Source organism: Thunnus albacares, chromosome 18, assembly GCF_914725855.1.
Source record: "Thunnus albacares chromosome 18, fThuAlb1.1, whole genome shotgun sequence".
Classification (NCBI taxonomy): domain Eukaryota; kingdom Metazoa; phylum Chordata; class Actinopteri; order Scombriformes; family Scombridae; genus Thunnus; species Thunnus albacares.
Genome location: NC_058123.1, coordinates 4,594,013 through 4,608,248, shown reverse-complemented (window position 1 = coordinate 4,608,248; position 14,236 = coordinate 4,594,013). Strand labels below are relative to the sequence as shown.

General features: G+C 37.2%; 1 protein-coding gene across 2 annotated transcripts; it reads left to right on the top strand.

The window, feature by feature from the left end:
- Positions 1-1,004: 1,004 nt before the first annotated feature.
- On the top strand, positions 1,005-13,908 carry sec14l7 (SEC14-like lipid binding 7). 2 transcript variants are annotated; one of them, XM_044333505.1, is made up of 13 exons: positions 1,005-1,146; positions 2,196-2,271; positions 8,100-8,143; positions 9,740-9,802; positions 9,887-10,075; positions 10,868-10,963; positions 11,063-11,123; positions 11,212-11,295; positions 11,379-11,485; positions 11,586-11,725; positions 12,395-12,564; positions 12,815-12,994; positions 13,506-13,908. In XM_044333505.1, the coding sequence occupies exons 1-12, from the start codon at positions 1,093-1,095 to the stop codon at positions 12,943-12,945; spliced, it is 1,215 nt and encodes a 404-aa protein (XP_044189440.1). In that variant the 5' UTR covers positions 1,005-1,092; the 3' UTR covers positions 12,946-12,994; positions 13,506-13,908. The 2 variants fall into 2 exon arrangements, with proteins under 2 accessions (XP_044189440.1, XP_044189439.1); XM_044333504.1 differs by having other exon boundaries at positions 12,815-13,908.
- Positions 13,909-14,236: the final 328 nt, after the last annotated feature.

The following is a 14,236-nucleotide window of genomic DNA, read 5'->3' as shown; positions in this document are numbered from 1 at the left end:
TTTCTATATATTTCTTATTGTCAACAAATGTCATGTTTGGAGCCCAACCAACAATGAACCAATCTACTAACAAGTATTGTGTTTTCAGTCTCCAGAGAGTAGTTCTGTGTAAGGCAGACACCACGTTGTACTTCATTGTACTTCAGTACAAAGTCAGGAGGTTGTGATACGTACCACAACAAGTTAGTGAAGCTCAATGCTCAGTGGTGTCTGCCTTACACAGAACTACTCTCCAGAGACTGAAAACGTGATGCTGTTATTAGTCTTTGGAGCCGTTTCTAAACAAACTAACGTGACCAAACTCTTCATGATGAAGGAACATGTCGCCCAGTGCAGCAGTGGAGGAATAAGATATATCAGACTTTAGATACACACACAATACTTGTTAGTAGGGATTCACTGATCAGACTTTTTCATTCTCGATCCTGATACCCGGGCTTTGGGTATCAGCCTACTTTGAGAACCGATCCGACACCAGTGTTTAATTGGTAAGCTGTAAGCCTCACTGCGTGGAAGAGACTGGGATTTGTAAGGCAACATCAGGCTTGACTTAAACATTGCTTTCCTAACTTTATAAAAAACAAAACGTAACAAATAAACACATAGATATACAATTACTGAATTGTTATTTATTAAAATAATGGTATCTGATATCCAATACAGTCAGTATCAGACCGATATCAGTATCAGGATCAATTCATTGTTGGTCAACTCATTGTTCTCTGCACATGAGATTTGTTCCCAGAATTATCCTTTAATTTAATTTAGCTTAAAGTTTCTACTTTTCTATCTCTAAAACAGTACAGATACCCCCACCTGTCCTCTTCAAACATGATGTGTGGGGAGTGTGGGTGTCGCAATAAACAGCCTCCAGCTAAGGAGTAAAGTCCGTGTGTGTGTGTGTGTGTGTGTGTGTGTGTGTGTGTGTGTGTGTGTGTGTGTGTGTGTGTGTGTGTGTGTGTGTGTGTGTGTGTGTGTGTGTGTATAAGTAAGGGGGGCGTGGTGTTTACTACTCTAACCTCCTTCTCCCTGCAGTCTGGTTCATTCACAGACAACCTCTGACAGTTACAGCAACACAAAGACACCGCAGACATGAGTGGACGAGTTGGAGACTTGAGCTCGAAGCAGAATGAAATCTTAACTGAGGTAAGAAACGAAATCGAAAGTTATATAAAGCAACAGATGGTCTCTAATACTGAAGTTGAACTTTAGGTTGTTTGTTTCTGTTACTGGTTGCTTTTGTTGTGGTGTCACTAACGTTGATTCTATGGTAACTTCAACTGTCTCGTGAGTTTATAGTGATGTCTTATTATTCTACTTTATACTTCTACTCTAACATTTTCATCTAAAACATGATGATGATCTTATAAAATATAATAGTACACAAAGTGGTTAAACCTAACTCAAACACCTACGACATTAAAATGCTTCTCATACAGTAATATGTGGTAATAATCCAGTAATACAGATTATACTGTATAATCTCTGAGATCCTTCAGCATAAGAAGTACTTTTACTTTTGATACTTTTAGGTACATTTCGTTAATATTACTTCTGTACTTTAAAGTAAAACTTTGAATGCAAGACTGGAAGAATTCTATATTGTACATTGTGTTTTGTATTTGTATTTTTATTTAAGTAAAGGATTAATATATTTGGTATCTGTAAGGACAATATTACTAAAATATTCCCATTAAAATTTAGCATAAGGAAGTAATATTTGCCCTACAAATTATTATTATAGCATCACACTAAAGCTGTAGGTTTGGTCACAATAATAAAACATTAATTCGACTTGTTAACTTATGGATAATGTGAGATTTTCATTATTTGTTGATTAATCTTTCAATTGTATCGTCTAAAAAATGTCAGAAATGTGTGAAAAATGCCCGTCACAATTTCCTTAACCCTGAGGCGATGTCATAAAACAGCTTTTGTCAACAAAAATATTTAATTTACTATCATGTGAGACGAAGAAAAGCAGCTGGATCTGGAGAAAGTTTGACATTTTTGCTAGAAAAAGTGACTTAAATGATTCATCGATTATCAAAATAGTTACAACTAACTGATTAACTGACAGTTTCAGCTCTTGCTCAGTCCTTTATGATAAAATGTGATAAAAATCTGCTTTCTTTTGTTAAACTATTGTTACATTATATCGATTTTAAATCCCTTCTGTGATTCTCTGGCTCCAGTTTCGGGGGAGGATCCAGGACATCCTTCCCAACCTGCCGGCACAGCATGACCACTACCTCCTCCGCTGGCTCAGAGGTGAGACTGAAACCGGGACAGGCTGCACCCATTTAACATTTTCACTGTGCGGGGATACGATGCTGGCAAAACAGCAAACATGCACTCAACCGAATCCAAAATAAGAACAGAAGGAAAAGGACGATCGGGGCTTCAGCCAAAGATAGAACGATTAGATAGTGTGAAGAGAAATGGAAGAAAACACCAGAGGGAGCCTGTAATATGAGGAAATTATCACTTGTTTCTGTTTTTTGAGCACTTGATCTCTTATATTGCCTTTAACTCCATCTTTGATTTGTTCATTTTCAGTGTAGAAAACAGTCAAGACATCAAGGGAAACATACGATTATTTGCAAGACACCAAGGATGTAGTGGGAAAAAAAACTAAACTCACCACAGTTTATGCACCTTTTAGGGAGACATAAATACATTTTAAATAGGTTTCCCAATGATGTACTTATACGGTAATTCACCAGCGTTGGAAAGTAACAGTGTATTTACTCAAGTACTGTACTTAAGTACAAGTTTTGGGTACTTGTACTTTACTTGAGTATTTCCATTTAATGCTACTTTATACTATAGAGGGAAATATTGTACTTTCTACTCCATTACATTTATTTAACAACCATAGACTCTGTTCAGATGAAGATTTTTACACAAGTGCAAGGTATTGTTAAAGATTAAACCAGTGTTTCCCAACATTTTTGGCTCTTGTGACCCCTTACAGAGAAGCAAAGAGAGAAAATTATCCTACTTTCCCTCCAAAAAGCAAATATTCGAGAAATTGTGTCGCTGCTACACAAAATTCAGGGTTTTTTATTTTCAGAGTTTTCTCTAATTTTTGCGTTTTTTGATGTGATATTTTATGTATTTTTTCGGCATATTTGCGTGTATTTGTTTATTTTATTTTATTTATTTATTTTACTTTAATTGGTGCAATATATATGACATGCAACAAAAATCAGCAGTTATGGTTATGTGGTTCGCGTATAACAAGTAGGCTACTGGAGCTCCCTTTTCTTATTAATTATCAAACAAATTTATCTATTAAAGGACGGGTTCACAATTTTTCAAATCTGTCTTAAAACAACAGTCAGGAGCCCAAATGAACATTGAAACGTGTTTTTCTTGCTGTAATCATTCCTCCTGTTCATACTGACTATTAGAAGATCCCTTCATAATGACCTTACAATGGAGTCCTCCTTCTGTGCAAAAAATGTATTTCAAAGTTTATCTGAAGCTAATATGAAGCTTCAGCGACCAAATGAGTCAAGTCAAGTAGATATCTTTCCACGTTACAGTCTTTTTAGTGCCAAAGTCCCTCTTTTTGTTACTATACTTCCACCTGCAGCTCAACAGGGAAACACTGTCCGAGGAAACACAAAGAGGGAATTTGATGCTAAAAAAGACTGTAAATGTGTCAGATATCCACTTGATATGACTAACTCAGACTGATGAAGCCTCATATAAGCTTCACATCAACTTTGAAATGACTGTGTGGACACACTGTGGATTTTGGCCTCCATCACTTATATTGAAAGCACATTTGAAGGATCTTTTAATATCCAGTATGAACAGGAGGAATGATTACAGTGAGGAAAACCTCTTTCACTGTTCATACAGACACCTGACTGCTGGTTTAAAACACACTTGAAAAACTGTGAACCTATCCTTTAATACCTCTAACAACAATTCAAGTAAAACTCAAAAAACGAAATCAGTCTTTGGTTTAATTGTTCAAAACTGAAACTGAACATACTGTATAATTGGTGGTGAGGGGTCATGAGTGCACAGAGCTTTGTCACAGGTTAAAAACGATGGGAAACACTAGACGACGAAGTCAAACAAATACAAAATGAGTCTCCAACATAACTTACTCTGACAGGTACCGATACCAAAGCCTCCAGCTCTGGTATTTCCTCCCAGTCCCCCACTGAAACTGGCAGTGTGGGTTAGTGTTGTGTAAAAACATGGAAACTGGTTTGTCTGTGACGATCCAGGCTCGACATCAGAGAGCAGAGAGAGAGAGAGTGAGCGTAGCCTCAGGCGTCGATTCCAACAGGCATCTGAAACATTTTAAATGGTGACAGTTGATAAACACTCATTACTTTGTTTGTTTCAAAGGAAAGTTAACTATCGTGTTGTCACTGTCTCATCAAGTTTCTCAGCGAGTTTCTCTCAGGACAGTCAGGAGCGATGTTCTCATCAGTACTGGCAGTGATGGAAGAAGTATAAACATTCATTCATTAAGTAAAAGTATCAATAAAATGATGTAAAAATTACAAGTAAAAGTCCTGCATGAAAAATCCTACTACATTAAAAATACATAAGTATTATGAGCTTGATGTAGTTAAAGTATTGCAGTAAAAGTAGTGGTTTGGTCCCTCTGACTGATATATTATTATATATGACATCATTAGATTATTAATAGTGAAGCATCAGTCTTAGAGCAGCATGTTACTGTTGTAGCTGCTGGAGGTGGAGCTAGTTTACACTACTTTATATACAGTTAGCTAGTTTAGTCCACTGGTTCCCAACCTAGGGGTCGGGCCCCTCCAAAGGGTCAGCAGATAAATCTGAGGGGTCGTGAGATGATTAATGGGAGAGGAAAGAAGAAAAAACAAAGTTCTGATAAACAAATCTGTTTTCAGTTTCTGGACTTTTGTGAAATTTCACCTCTTTTGGCCTCGAATGTCACAAGACAATCCAACTAAATACAGAATCTGTTTTTAAGGGGTTGGAAGCCAAAATGGTTGAGAACCACTGATTTAATCTTTAAGTTTATCATTTGTTTTTTAAGTAAAATGTTTATCTGAAAAGTAACTGCAATACAGTTGTAAAATACAGAAAAAATACACTTTTTTCTGATGTAATACAGTATAAAACAGCATAAAATGGAAATACATAAGAAAAGTACTTCAAACTTGTACTTAAGCACAGTACCTGAGTAAATGTATTTTGTGTATTTTTCTAAAACTGAATACCAGCTGTTGGTCTGTTGCTTTCCAAAGAAAATTGTTTAGAGCAACTAGTGCATCACCACCTGTCCTGTTTGTTCATAAATAATAGATAATGATACATCTAAACACATCATTACTGTTTTAACCTCAACTGAAATTAACTCATCACAGCTATGTTGTCCCTCCCATGATGCACTGAGCCTTAATCACTTGAGGTTTTATACGAAACTGATACTTGACTAAAGAGAAGCTGGGCGTGTCTGTCAGGTCTCTATTAAAAACCAGTCTGAGAGATTCAGAAGGTGCTAATAGTCCAGTTAAAGCAGCATTGTATTTGATTACAGAGAATCACTTACGTCATTTACTGCTTTCTTACCTTATTTACAGTTAAATACACTCACTGAGCACTTTATTAGGAACAGCTGTTCAGTCTAACGCAATTCAATACAACAACTCTGCCGTAAAATATACTTTTACAAAGCTTATACATTTTCAGTTTTGTCAGAAAGTGTACTGGACTGTATTATATAACAAGTGTGCCTAATATTTTGTCCACTCCATTAAAATTCAGGAAGAGGGGCAAAATATTAGGAACACTTTTGGTCAGACATCAAAACCTGATTCAGAAAATAACGGTAAACATGTTTTTGATAACACAATTATTTTGTATAAGTGAAAATTAATGTAGGTTAGATTAACTGACATCTTTTCTATTTATGTATCTATTTGTTTTCCTTTTTGATATAGTGATATGTTCCTTATTTTACTATTTATATTGAATTGTAGCATTTTTTGCACAGATTTATATTGTCGATTTTTTTCCTATTTGAATGTAAGATGGTTTCTATTTTGACTTTTGTCCTGTTATTCTGGTTTTTACTGGTTGATTTCTTTATTCATGTTGACTTGTGCTTGACTTCTCCCTGTTTTATAGTCTTTATGCTAAGCTAAGCTAACGTAGCCGTCGTTTCGTGTTTAACAGACAAATATTAGAGCGGGTCTTCTCATCTAAATCTCAGAAAGCTTATTACTTCTTTAAGGCTGTTTGATCACATATATGATGGAATCTGTAGGCGTCTGATGGTTAATCAGTAATTTTCTTCTTCTAATGTTTTTCCTCCTGACCGTGTGGCCATGAAAGCACGTAATATTTACTCAGCCAGAAAGGTTTGAACTACCTAAAAACTCGACTCAGCGTTCATATCCTGCAGTAAATATTTGTTTTCCAAAACGAAAACTCTTGTAAATGTGCAGATATTTATATTGATTTACTTTTTCCATCATTTAAACAGACGCGTACACACAATGTGGGATGAAATACAATATGTTCATGTTGATGTCAGTATAAACATTATTTTTGTGTTTTGAGGGTGTGTTTAGTGGTTGTTGGTATATTTATCTTTGTGCTTTTTATTATTATTATTATTATTACTTTAATACCTCAGGAAACTTGCTTTACATGAATTATTGTTAAGGGGAGTGATATTACATATTTTTCTTTTTGATTATTCTTTTCTAAGTGCATGTTTGTAAGTGTGTGAGCGTGTTTGCTGTTCTTGTGTGTATTTTTTTCAAGGTTTTTTATGCTTTGAGGACTAAAACTTGCAGCTGTCCTCTCTTTCTCTTTTTTAAATTGTTCATTTTTGTGTACTGTTACAAACCTAAAACATTGACATATAAAAGTGCTCTACATGCTATAACATAAGGAGCAGGTTTTAATACAATATAAATTGATATTCCAGATAAAAAGAAACATTTGTGTACATGATCATAATCAATTATTTCATAATCATGTGACTAATTGGCCCAGCTGACCTCTCTGTGTTTTTCAAGTATTACTGATTATATGTTATTGTTATTGTTACACACACATGTATACACATATACATATAATATATACAACTAATTATAGATTATTATTATCATTATTATTATTATTTTGTTTTGTTATATTTCCTCTGTTTGAATATACATATTATAGTATAAGTTGTTTTTTTTCTCATCCATTTCTGTGTATTTTTTATTACGTATCTACTTGTATTGTATGTGTATTTGTCGTCATGTACTGTCAATCAACACTAATAAAAAAAACAAATAAAACAAACATTTCTGTAAGAAAAAAGAGACAAGAAATATATACATATAATTTAATAAATAAAACTGTAGAAAACGATACAAACAAAATGTTAAGAAAGACACAAAAGAGGAAGATAAAAGAAAGAAACTAAACTAAATGTTGAGTCGAGGGAACAGGATCGTTGTGGTTTATCTGAAAAAAATGAAGAAAAATTGTGAAAATAATGGATCAATATCCTTATGTAATGTATTATCATAGATTGTACAATCCGAAAGTGAACCTGTTGTTGTTTGGTGAAAGAAATTACACGTCAGCTCTTGAGTTTTTTACGTAACATGTTGAATTAGAGCAAAGTGTCTCTGCTGCTGCTGTTGTTGAGCTGATCTCTACCGCAGGACATCGTGTCCGTTGACTCTTCAGCTCGGTGGGTCGTAGTTCAGGAAAACAATTCGATCGATCTGGAACTCTGTGATTGTGGTTCAATATTTGCATTTGCAGTTAACCTTGAAAAGCTTTCATCTCAAAACAGGCCAGAAGTATTGATCCGTATCTGGTTGCCTGTTATACAATTATCCAAAATGTTAGTGTAAAACCATTGCAGCTTTTACAAATGATTACAGAGGAAGATGATGCTTTATATTCTTCATATGTTGTATGTAACATTTTGCAAATATAAGTTTATTAGTTTTAAAGAAATACAGCATGTTAAACTACTGTTATAATTACATGTCTATTAAAAGTGATTTAATACATCTACTGTATGTTACGAAGCCTCCAGGGGTCTAATGTGGGATTTGTTTCCTCTTTTTCAGCCAGAAGCTTCAATGTTCAGAAAGCTGAAACCATGATCAGGAAGGTACGCTCTTTGTTTGTTTTCGATTGTTTGGCTGATGAAAGCATGTTTGTCTTCCAATAGTGGAAAATAACTGAGAATACTTATTCAAGTGCTGTAATTTAAGTTTGAGGCCACTTTATACTTTAACTTCACTACATTTCAGAGAGAAATATTGCTCTTTTTTTACTCCACTATATTTATCTGGTAGCTAAGATTTTACAATAATGAAAACATGCGATAAGCCTCTAAATTACAATGCCTTGTTAAAAATTAAACCAGTAGTTCCCAACCATTTTTTGCTTGTGACCTCTTACAAAAAATATCTAAGAAGTTAAGTTTGAAGCTCAGAGTGTTCAAATTATTCAACACTCCACCCAAAAAAGAAAAGACAATAGAAAAGTCCAACAGATTTGTGTATCAGAACTTTGTTTTTTCTTCTTTCCTCTCCCATTAATCATCTCACGACCCCTCAGATTTATCTGCTGACCCTTTGGAGGGGCCCGACCCCTAGGTTGGGAACCACTGGACTAAACTAGCTAACTGTATATAAAGTAGTGTAAACTAGCTCCACCTCCAGCAGCTACAACAGTAACATGCTGCTCTAACACTGATGCTTCACTATTAATAATCTAATGATGTCATATATAATAATATATCAGTCAGAGGAACCAAACCACTACTTTTACTGCAATACTTTAACTACATCAAGCTCATAATACTTATGTACTTTTACTGCAATACTTTAACTACATCAAGCTCATAATACTTATGTACTTTTACTGCAATACTTTAACTACATTTAATACCTCTGTATTTTTACTTTAGTAAGATTTTGAATGCAGAACTTTTTACTTGTAATGGAGTATTTTTACATGAAATTATTATGTTATTATAAGTACTTTTACTTTACCTTTTTTTCTATATAATAACAGTGTATGAGTGTTGTTTTGGGCCGCAGCAGGCAGCTGTTTTCAGAGTAAAAGCTCTAAAAAGCCACCGTACACTACCTGCTCAGCACCAAACAGCAAACAGACACAGTTAGCTGTAGACTAGCTGGTGAACATAGTGGAGCATTTAGCAGCTAAAGAGCCAGATATTTCCCTCAGGAGTTGGTAGAGAGCAAAAACAGAGCTGAAAGAGAGTAAATATTGGACTTTTATTCACCAGGTGGACAGAAACACGACTCCAAATGAATGATAATGTTGCTCCGTAACTGCTGGATGTGGAAATAAGCAACTGTTTGCTAACAAGGTCAACACATTAGCTTAAAAGGTGATGATATTGATGTTGTGTTCACTGCTTGTTTCTGATGAAAACAAGTGGACAAAACATGAGTTATTGCAGGTTTAAATAAAGGATCTGAGCACCTCTTCCATCATCAAAACACCAAATGAGGGAAAATGTTTTGGAAAAATCCACAAGAAGAAGCAGTGAAGCTGCTCTGGAGGCTCGTCGTGGAAACACCTTTATGTTGGTTTTTCCTTTAATTTGTCACCTGTCTGTTTGCACTCCTGTTAGTCACACTTCCCTGGTGTCTACATCAAGAGGCTGGTTGATCATCGTGTGTGTAAACAGCCTTAAACTCCCTCTAACACCTGCCTCTCTCTCTCTCTGCAGCATGTGGAGTTCAGGAGGCAGATGAAAGTAGACACCATCATATCTGACTGGAAACCTCCGGAGGTACACAAGTCTCACATTAAACAGCACATATGTCATGTTATATATCAGTTATATCACTTTTATTCTGCTTTATGTGTCTGTCAGGTGATCGAGAAGTACGTGTCAGGAGGGATGTGCGGTTACGACAGAGAGGGGAGTCCCATCTGGTATGATGTCATCGGTCCTCTGGATCCTAAAGGCCTGTTGCTGTCGGCGACCAAACAGGACTTCATGAAGACGAAGATCAGAGACACAGAGATGCTGCAGAGGGAGTGTCGGAGGCAGTCTGAGAAGGTCGGGAGGACGTTTTAGTCTCGTCTCCTGCCATCTTGTTTCCTCCTCTTTTCTCCCATCCTCCCATCTAGCTTCCTCTCCTCCTCTCCTGTTTCCTTTCCTCTTGTCTCTTCATCTCCTCTCATTTCCTCTCTCCTCCTCTCTCCTCCTCTCTCCTCTTGTCTCCTCTCCTTTCATCTCCTCTTCTCTTCTCTCCTTTTGTTTCCTCTTCTCTCCTCTTCTCTCCTCTTCTCTCCTCGCCTCATCTCCTCTCTACTTTCTTCATCTCCTCTCCTCTTCTCTCCTTTCTTCATCTCCTCTCCTCTTCTCTCCTTTCTTCATCTCCTCTCTTTTCTTCATCTCCTCTCCTCTCCTCTCTTCACTCCTTCCTTCATCTCCTCTCCTCTTCTCTCCTCTTCTCTTCTTTCTTCATCTCCTCTCCTCTTCTCTCCTTTCTTTATCTCCTCTCCTCCCTTATCTACTCTCTTCTTCTTTCCTCTCCTCTCATTTCTTCTTCTCTAATTTTCCTCTTTTGTTTCCTTGTCTCCTCTCCTCTTGTTTCCTCTCCTCTCCTCTTGTTTCCTCTCCTAGCCTCCTTTCTTCAGCTCCTCTCATTTCTTCGATTTTCCTCCTCTCTTGTTTCCTCCTCTCCTCTCTTCTGAAGGCTGTATCTGAAATCCTTCCCTAATAATAGACACTCAATAGTTTTCTCAGCAGTGAGCAGTAAATTGAGATTTTGATTGAATTTTGTCATTTTGCATCGTCACTGTCAACGACTTTTACATTTTCTCCTCTTCCTCATCTCTTCCTCAGCTGGGGAAGAACATTGAAGCCATCTCTCTGATCTACGACTGTGAAGGTCTTGGACTGAAACACATATGGAAACCTGCCATCGAGGCCTACGGAGAGGTTCGTCATCTTCTCCACACCACAGTCACCGTGTCACATCTGTCCGCCGATACGCATTAAATCACTTCATCTCATTATCACTCTGCTGCTCTCCTGTAGATCCTCACCATGTTCGAAGAGAACTATCCGGAGGGGCTGAAGAGGGTGTTTCTTATCAAAGGTACCTGCATGTTTGTGACAGTTTGTCCAGGTTTAACATTTTGGGTTTAATCTACACATTCTGTAATGATTTCCTGTCGTTGCTACAGCTCCTAAAATGTTCCCGATGGCGTACAACCTCATCAAACACTTCCTGTGTGAGGAAACGCGACGCAAGATCATCATTTTAGGAAGTAAGACGACTTTTCTTTTTATCTCTCAGTACAAAAAACACAATTTATCACCTAAATCATACATTATATTCCTCTGTTTATAGGTAACTGGCAAGAGGTGTTACGTAAACATATCGACCCCGAGCAGCTTCCTGAGGTGTACGGAGGAACTCTGACTGATCCGGATGGAGACCCTCACTGCAGAACCATGGTGAGAGCGAAGAGAGAAGATGAAGAGTGACGTGACGTCTTTCTGAACGATCAGAACAGAAATGACGGATGTTTTTTGTGTATGTGTGTGGTGGTTTCAGATAAAGTACGGCGGTACGGTGCCCAAGTCCTACTACGTTCAGGACTCCATGAAGGTTCAGTACGACAGCAGCGTGACCATCAGCCGCGGCTCCGTCTTCCAGCTGGAGTATGACGTCACTGCAGCCAGCAGCCTGCTGAGGTACAGTTCAACCAGTTAGCTGAACATTTTTGGTGGAAAACAACATGTAAGACACAATTTATTAGGAATTTTACATATTATAAAACATGTCTGGAGGGGATTCCTACACGTTTCACTTATTATTGTAGCTTCCTAATTCAAAGTCCTACAGGCTCATGCATGGGTCGCAAATACGCCGCTGATACTGTTTTTAATTCATAAAAAGTGTCAAATGAAGCAGAAGAAGAAATGATTTGGTAAGTTCGGTGGAGTGATCACAGAGCCGGAGCCAAGATGTCTTTAAAATTTAATTTTTTCATATTTTATTCAATTTTTCATATTTCCCACATTCATTTAACTACTGAATTATTGTTTTATAAATGTAATTTCCCAACATGATTCTCTAAAAGCTGTTTCAAAACTCTGTTAGGAATAAAATTCTGGTGGAGAACAACTGAATCCTTTATTTATTTATCTTTATTGCCCCAAAAGTCATCAGATTTGAATATATTGAGTCTCAAAAAAACTGGAATCAGCATTTTAGTTGACACTGATAGTGTCAATTAGAGTGTGGATTAAGTGTGAATTAACACGGCCAGTTTTTGGTGCTATGCTCTTGGAGATCCTGATAAAACGTGCAGTCTGTCACAGATAAGATTTTATCAAAGTTCTGCCTCTCTTTGTTCCCAGGTGGCAGTTTGCCAGTGAAGGAGCAGATATCGGGTTCGGAGTTTACTGGCGGACCAAAGATGGCGGCGCTAAGAAGCTATCTGACATGCAGCAGGTTCTGCCCAGCGAACGTTACAACGCACACCTGGTCCCAGAGGACAGCTCCCTCACCTGCTCCGAGCCCGGAGTCTGTGAGTAACCACAAGCTGCTGCAGTTAAAGGAACAGTTAGACATTTTTGGCAAATATGCTTATTAGTTGTCTTGAGGACATTAACAGGAAACGATGCAGCATGTAATCCACTGTTCCTGTCTGTAATTTTGTCTCTCTGTGTTATTGCTAAGCTAAGCTAACTTCATGTTCACCGTACAGACGTAAGAGTGGTAATCCTGCAGGATGCTAGCTGCTAACAGCGTTCACTCTGTGCTTCCTTTTCGTGCAGACGTGCTGTGTTTTGACAACAGCTACAGCATCCTTCAGTCCAAGAAGGTGAGCTACAAAGTGGAGGTTGTTCCTAATCCAGATGGACAGATGCAGAGTCCACGCAGCAGAGGAGACAGGAGGCTGCAGTGAGGACGTCCACCGCTGGAAACACACATTCACTGACAGCTAATCAGTGCTTTTACATTAGAGGCCAAGGGGGGGACAAAATTAACTGTGGGCACCTTTTGACCCCCCAACATTTCTCCCACTCTGTGCATTCTGTATATGTTACTTTTTAATTAGTAATAGTAAAGTGGTAACTTAACAGCAGATTGAGAAGCAGCGTTTCAGAGTAATAAGTGTCGTTGGGTTTGGTCAGAAGTGCCTGTAACCACACCCACCAGTGATGTCACAGTGTACTGACACACCCCGCAGTACACTTCTACATCACTGCAGCAAGATGAGACATTAAAGGCTCCCAAACTCAACCAGTTTGGAGCCAATCGTGGTCCAGTATGAGATCTTCAGGTCTTAATATAAAAGATATACGCCTCATATAAGATGTTAATGCAGAAGGAACGTTTTCTAAAGCTTTAGCATGTTTTTTGTAATTGAACCTGTACCGTCCCCTCCATGCAGCTTCGTCCTCAGGTCAGACTCAGATGAGGTTTTATCAGCTGGAGTTCAGCAGAAACAAAAGCCTGCTGCTCTGTTGAATACTGGGATTATTGGTTTCTGAGCAGGAACGTTAACTTGACTCATGTTTTTGTGTTTGACTGGTGTTCCTGATAGCGGTTTAACTACCAGGGACAACACATGCAGGGTCAACAAAGGGAGCAAAGTTCTGGATCAGATTGACACGTGTTTGTTAATTGTACATAAAGCTGCAATGATTAATCGATTCACAGGAGATTATTAATGATAATTTATCATTTTAGTCTTTTCATTTAAGCAAGAATGCCAAAAAATAACATGTTCCAGCTGCTTTTCTTTGTCATGTACGACAATAAACTTTGGGTTTTGTGCTGTTGGACAGACAAAAAACATTTTAATATGTAATTTTTCACTATTTTCTGAAAATTCAGGGTAAAAATTATCAATTATCAAATAAATAATATCAAATAATTATCAAATAAATCAAAAATTGAAATAACTGTTAGTTGCAGCCCTAATTGTATATGTTGTCATGTGACTTGGCTTTATTATTACAGTCTGAAAATGACTGATGTACTATAATTTGTTGAAATGAAGGATGTTGATAATGATCTTCTATGTGCTGCTGTATCTAAACACCTTGTATAAAGTCATTATAATGTCAGGATTTACACAATCATGTAAACAAAATGATTTATTTTTTAATTTATGAAACAACTCAGTTATGTGTAGTTTTGTTACTTGTAATAAAGGCAGATATTGTGCTTTGAAAAGAAACCGATTGTTG

Excerpts from the sequence above, each read along its gene's own strand:
- sec14l7 (XM_044333505.1), top strand. The coding sequence starts at position 1,093 with ATGAGTGGACGAGTTGGAGACTTGAGCTCGAAGCAGAATGAAATCTTA. Across the intron at positions 11,486-11,585 it reads ACCCTCACTGCAGAACCATG|ATAAAGTACGGCGGTACGGT; the intron begins GTGAGAGCGAAG and ends TGGTGGTTTCAG. Across the intron at positions 12,565-12,814 it reads CTGCTCCGAGCCCGGAGTCT|ACGTGCTGTGTTTTGACAAC; the intron begins GTGAGTAACCAC and ends CTTTTCGTGCAG.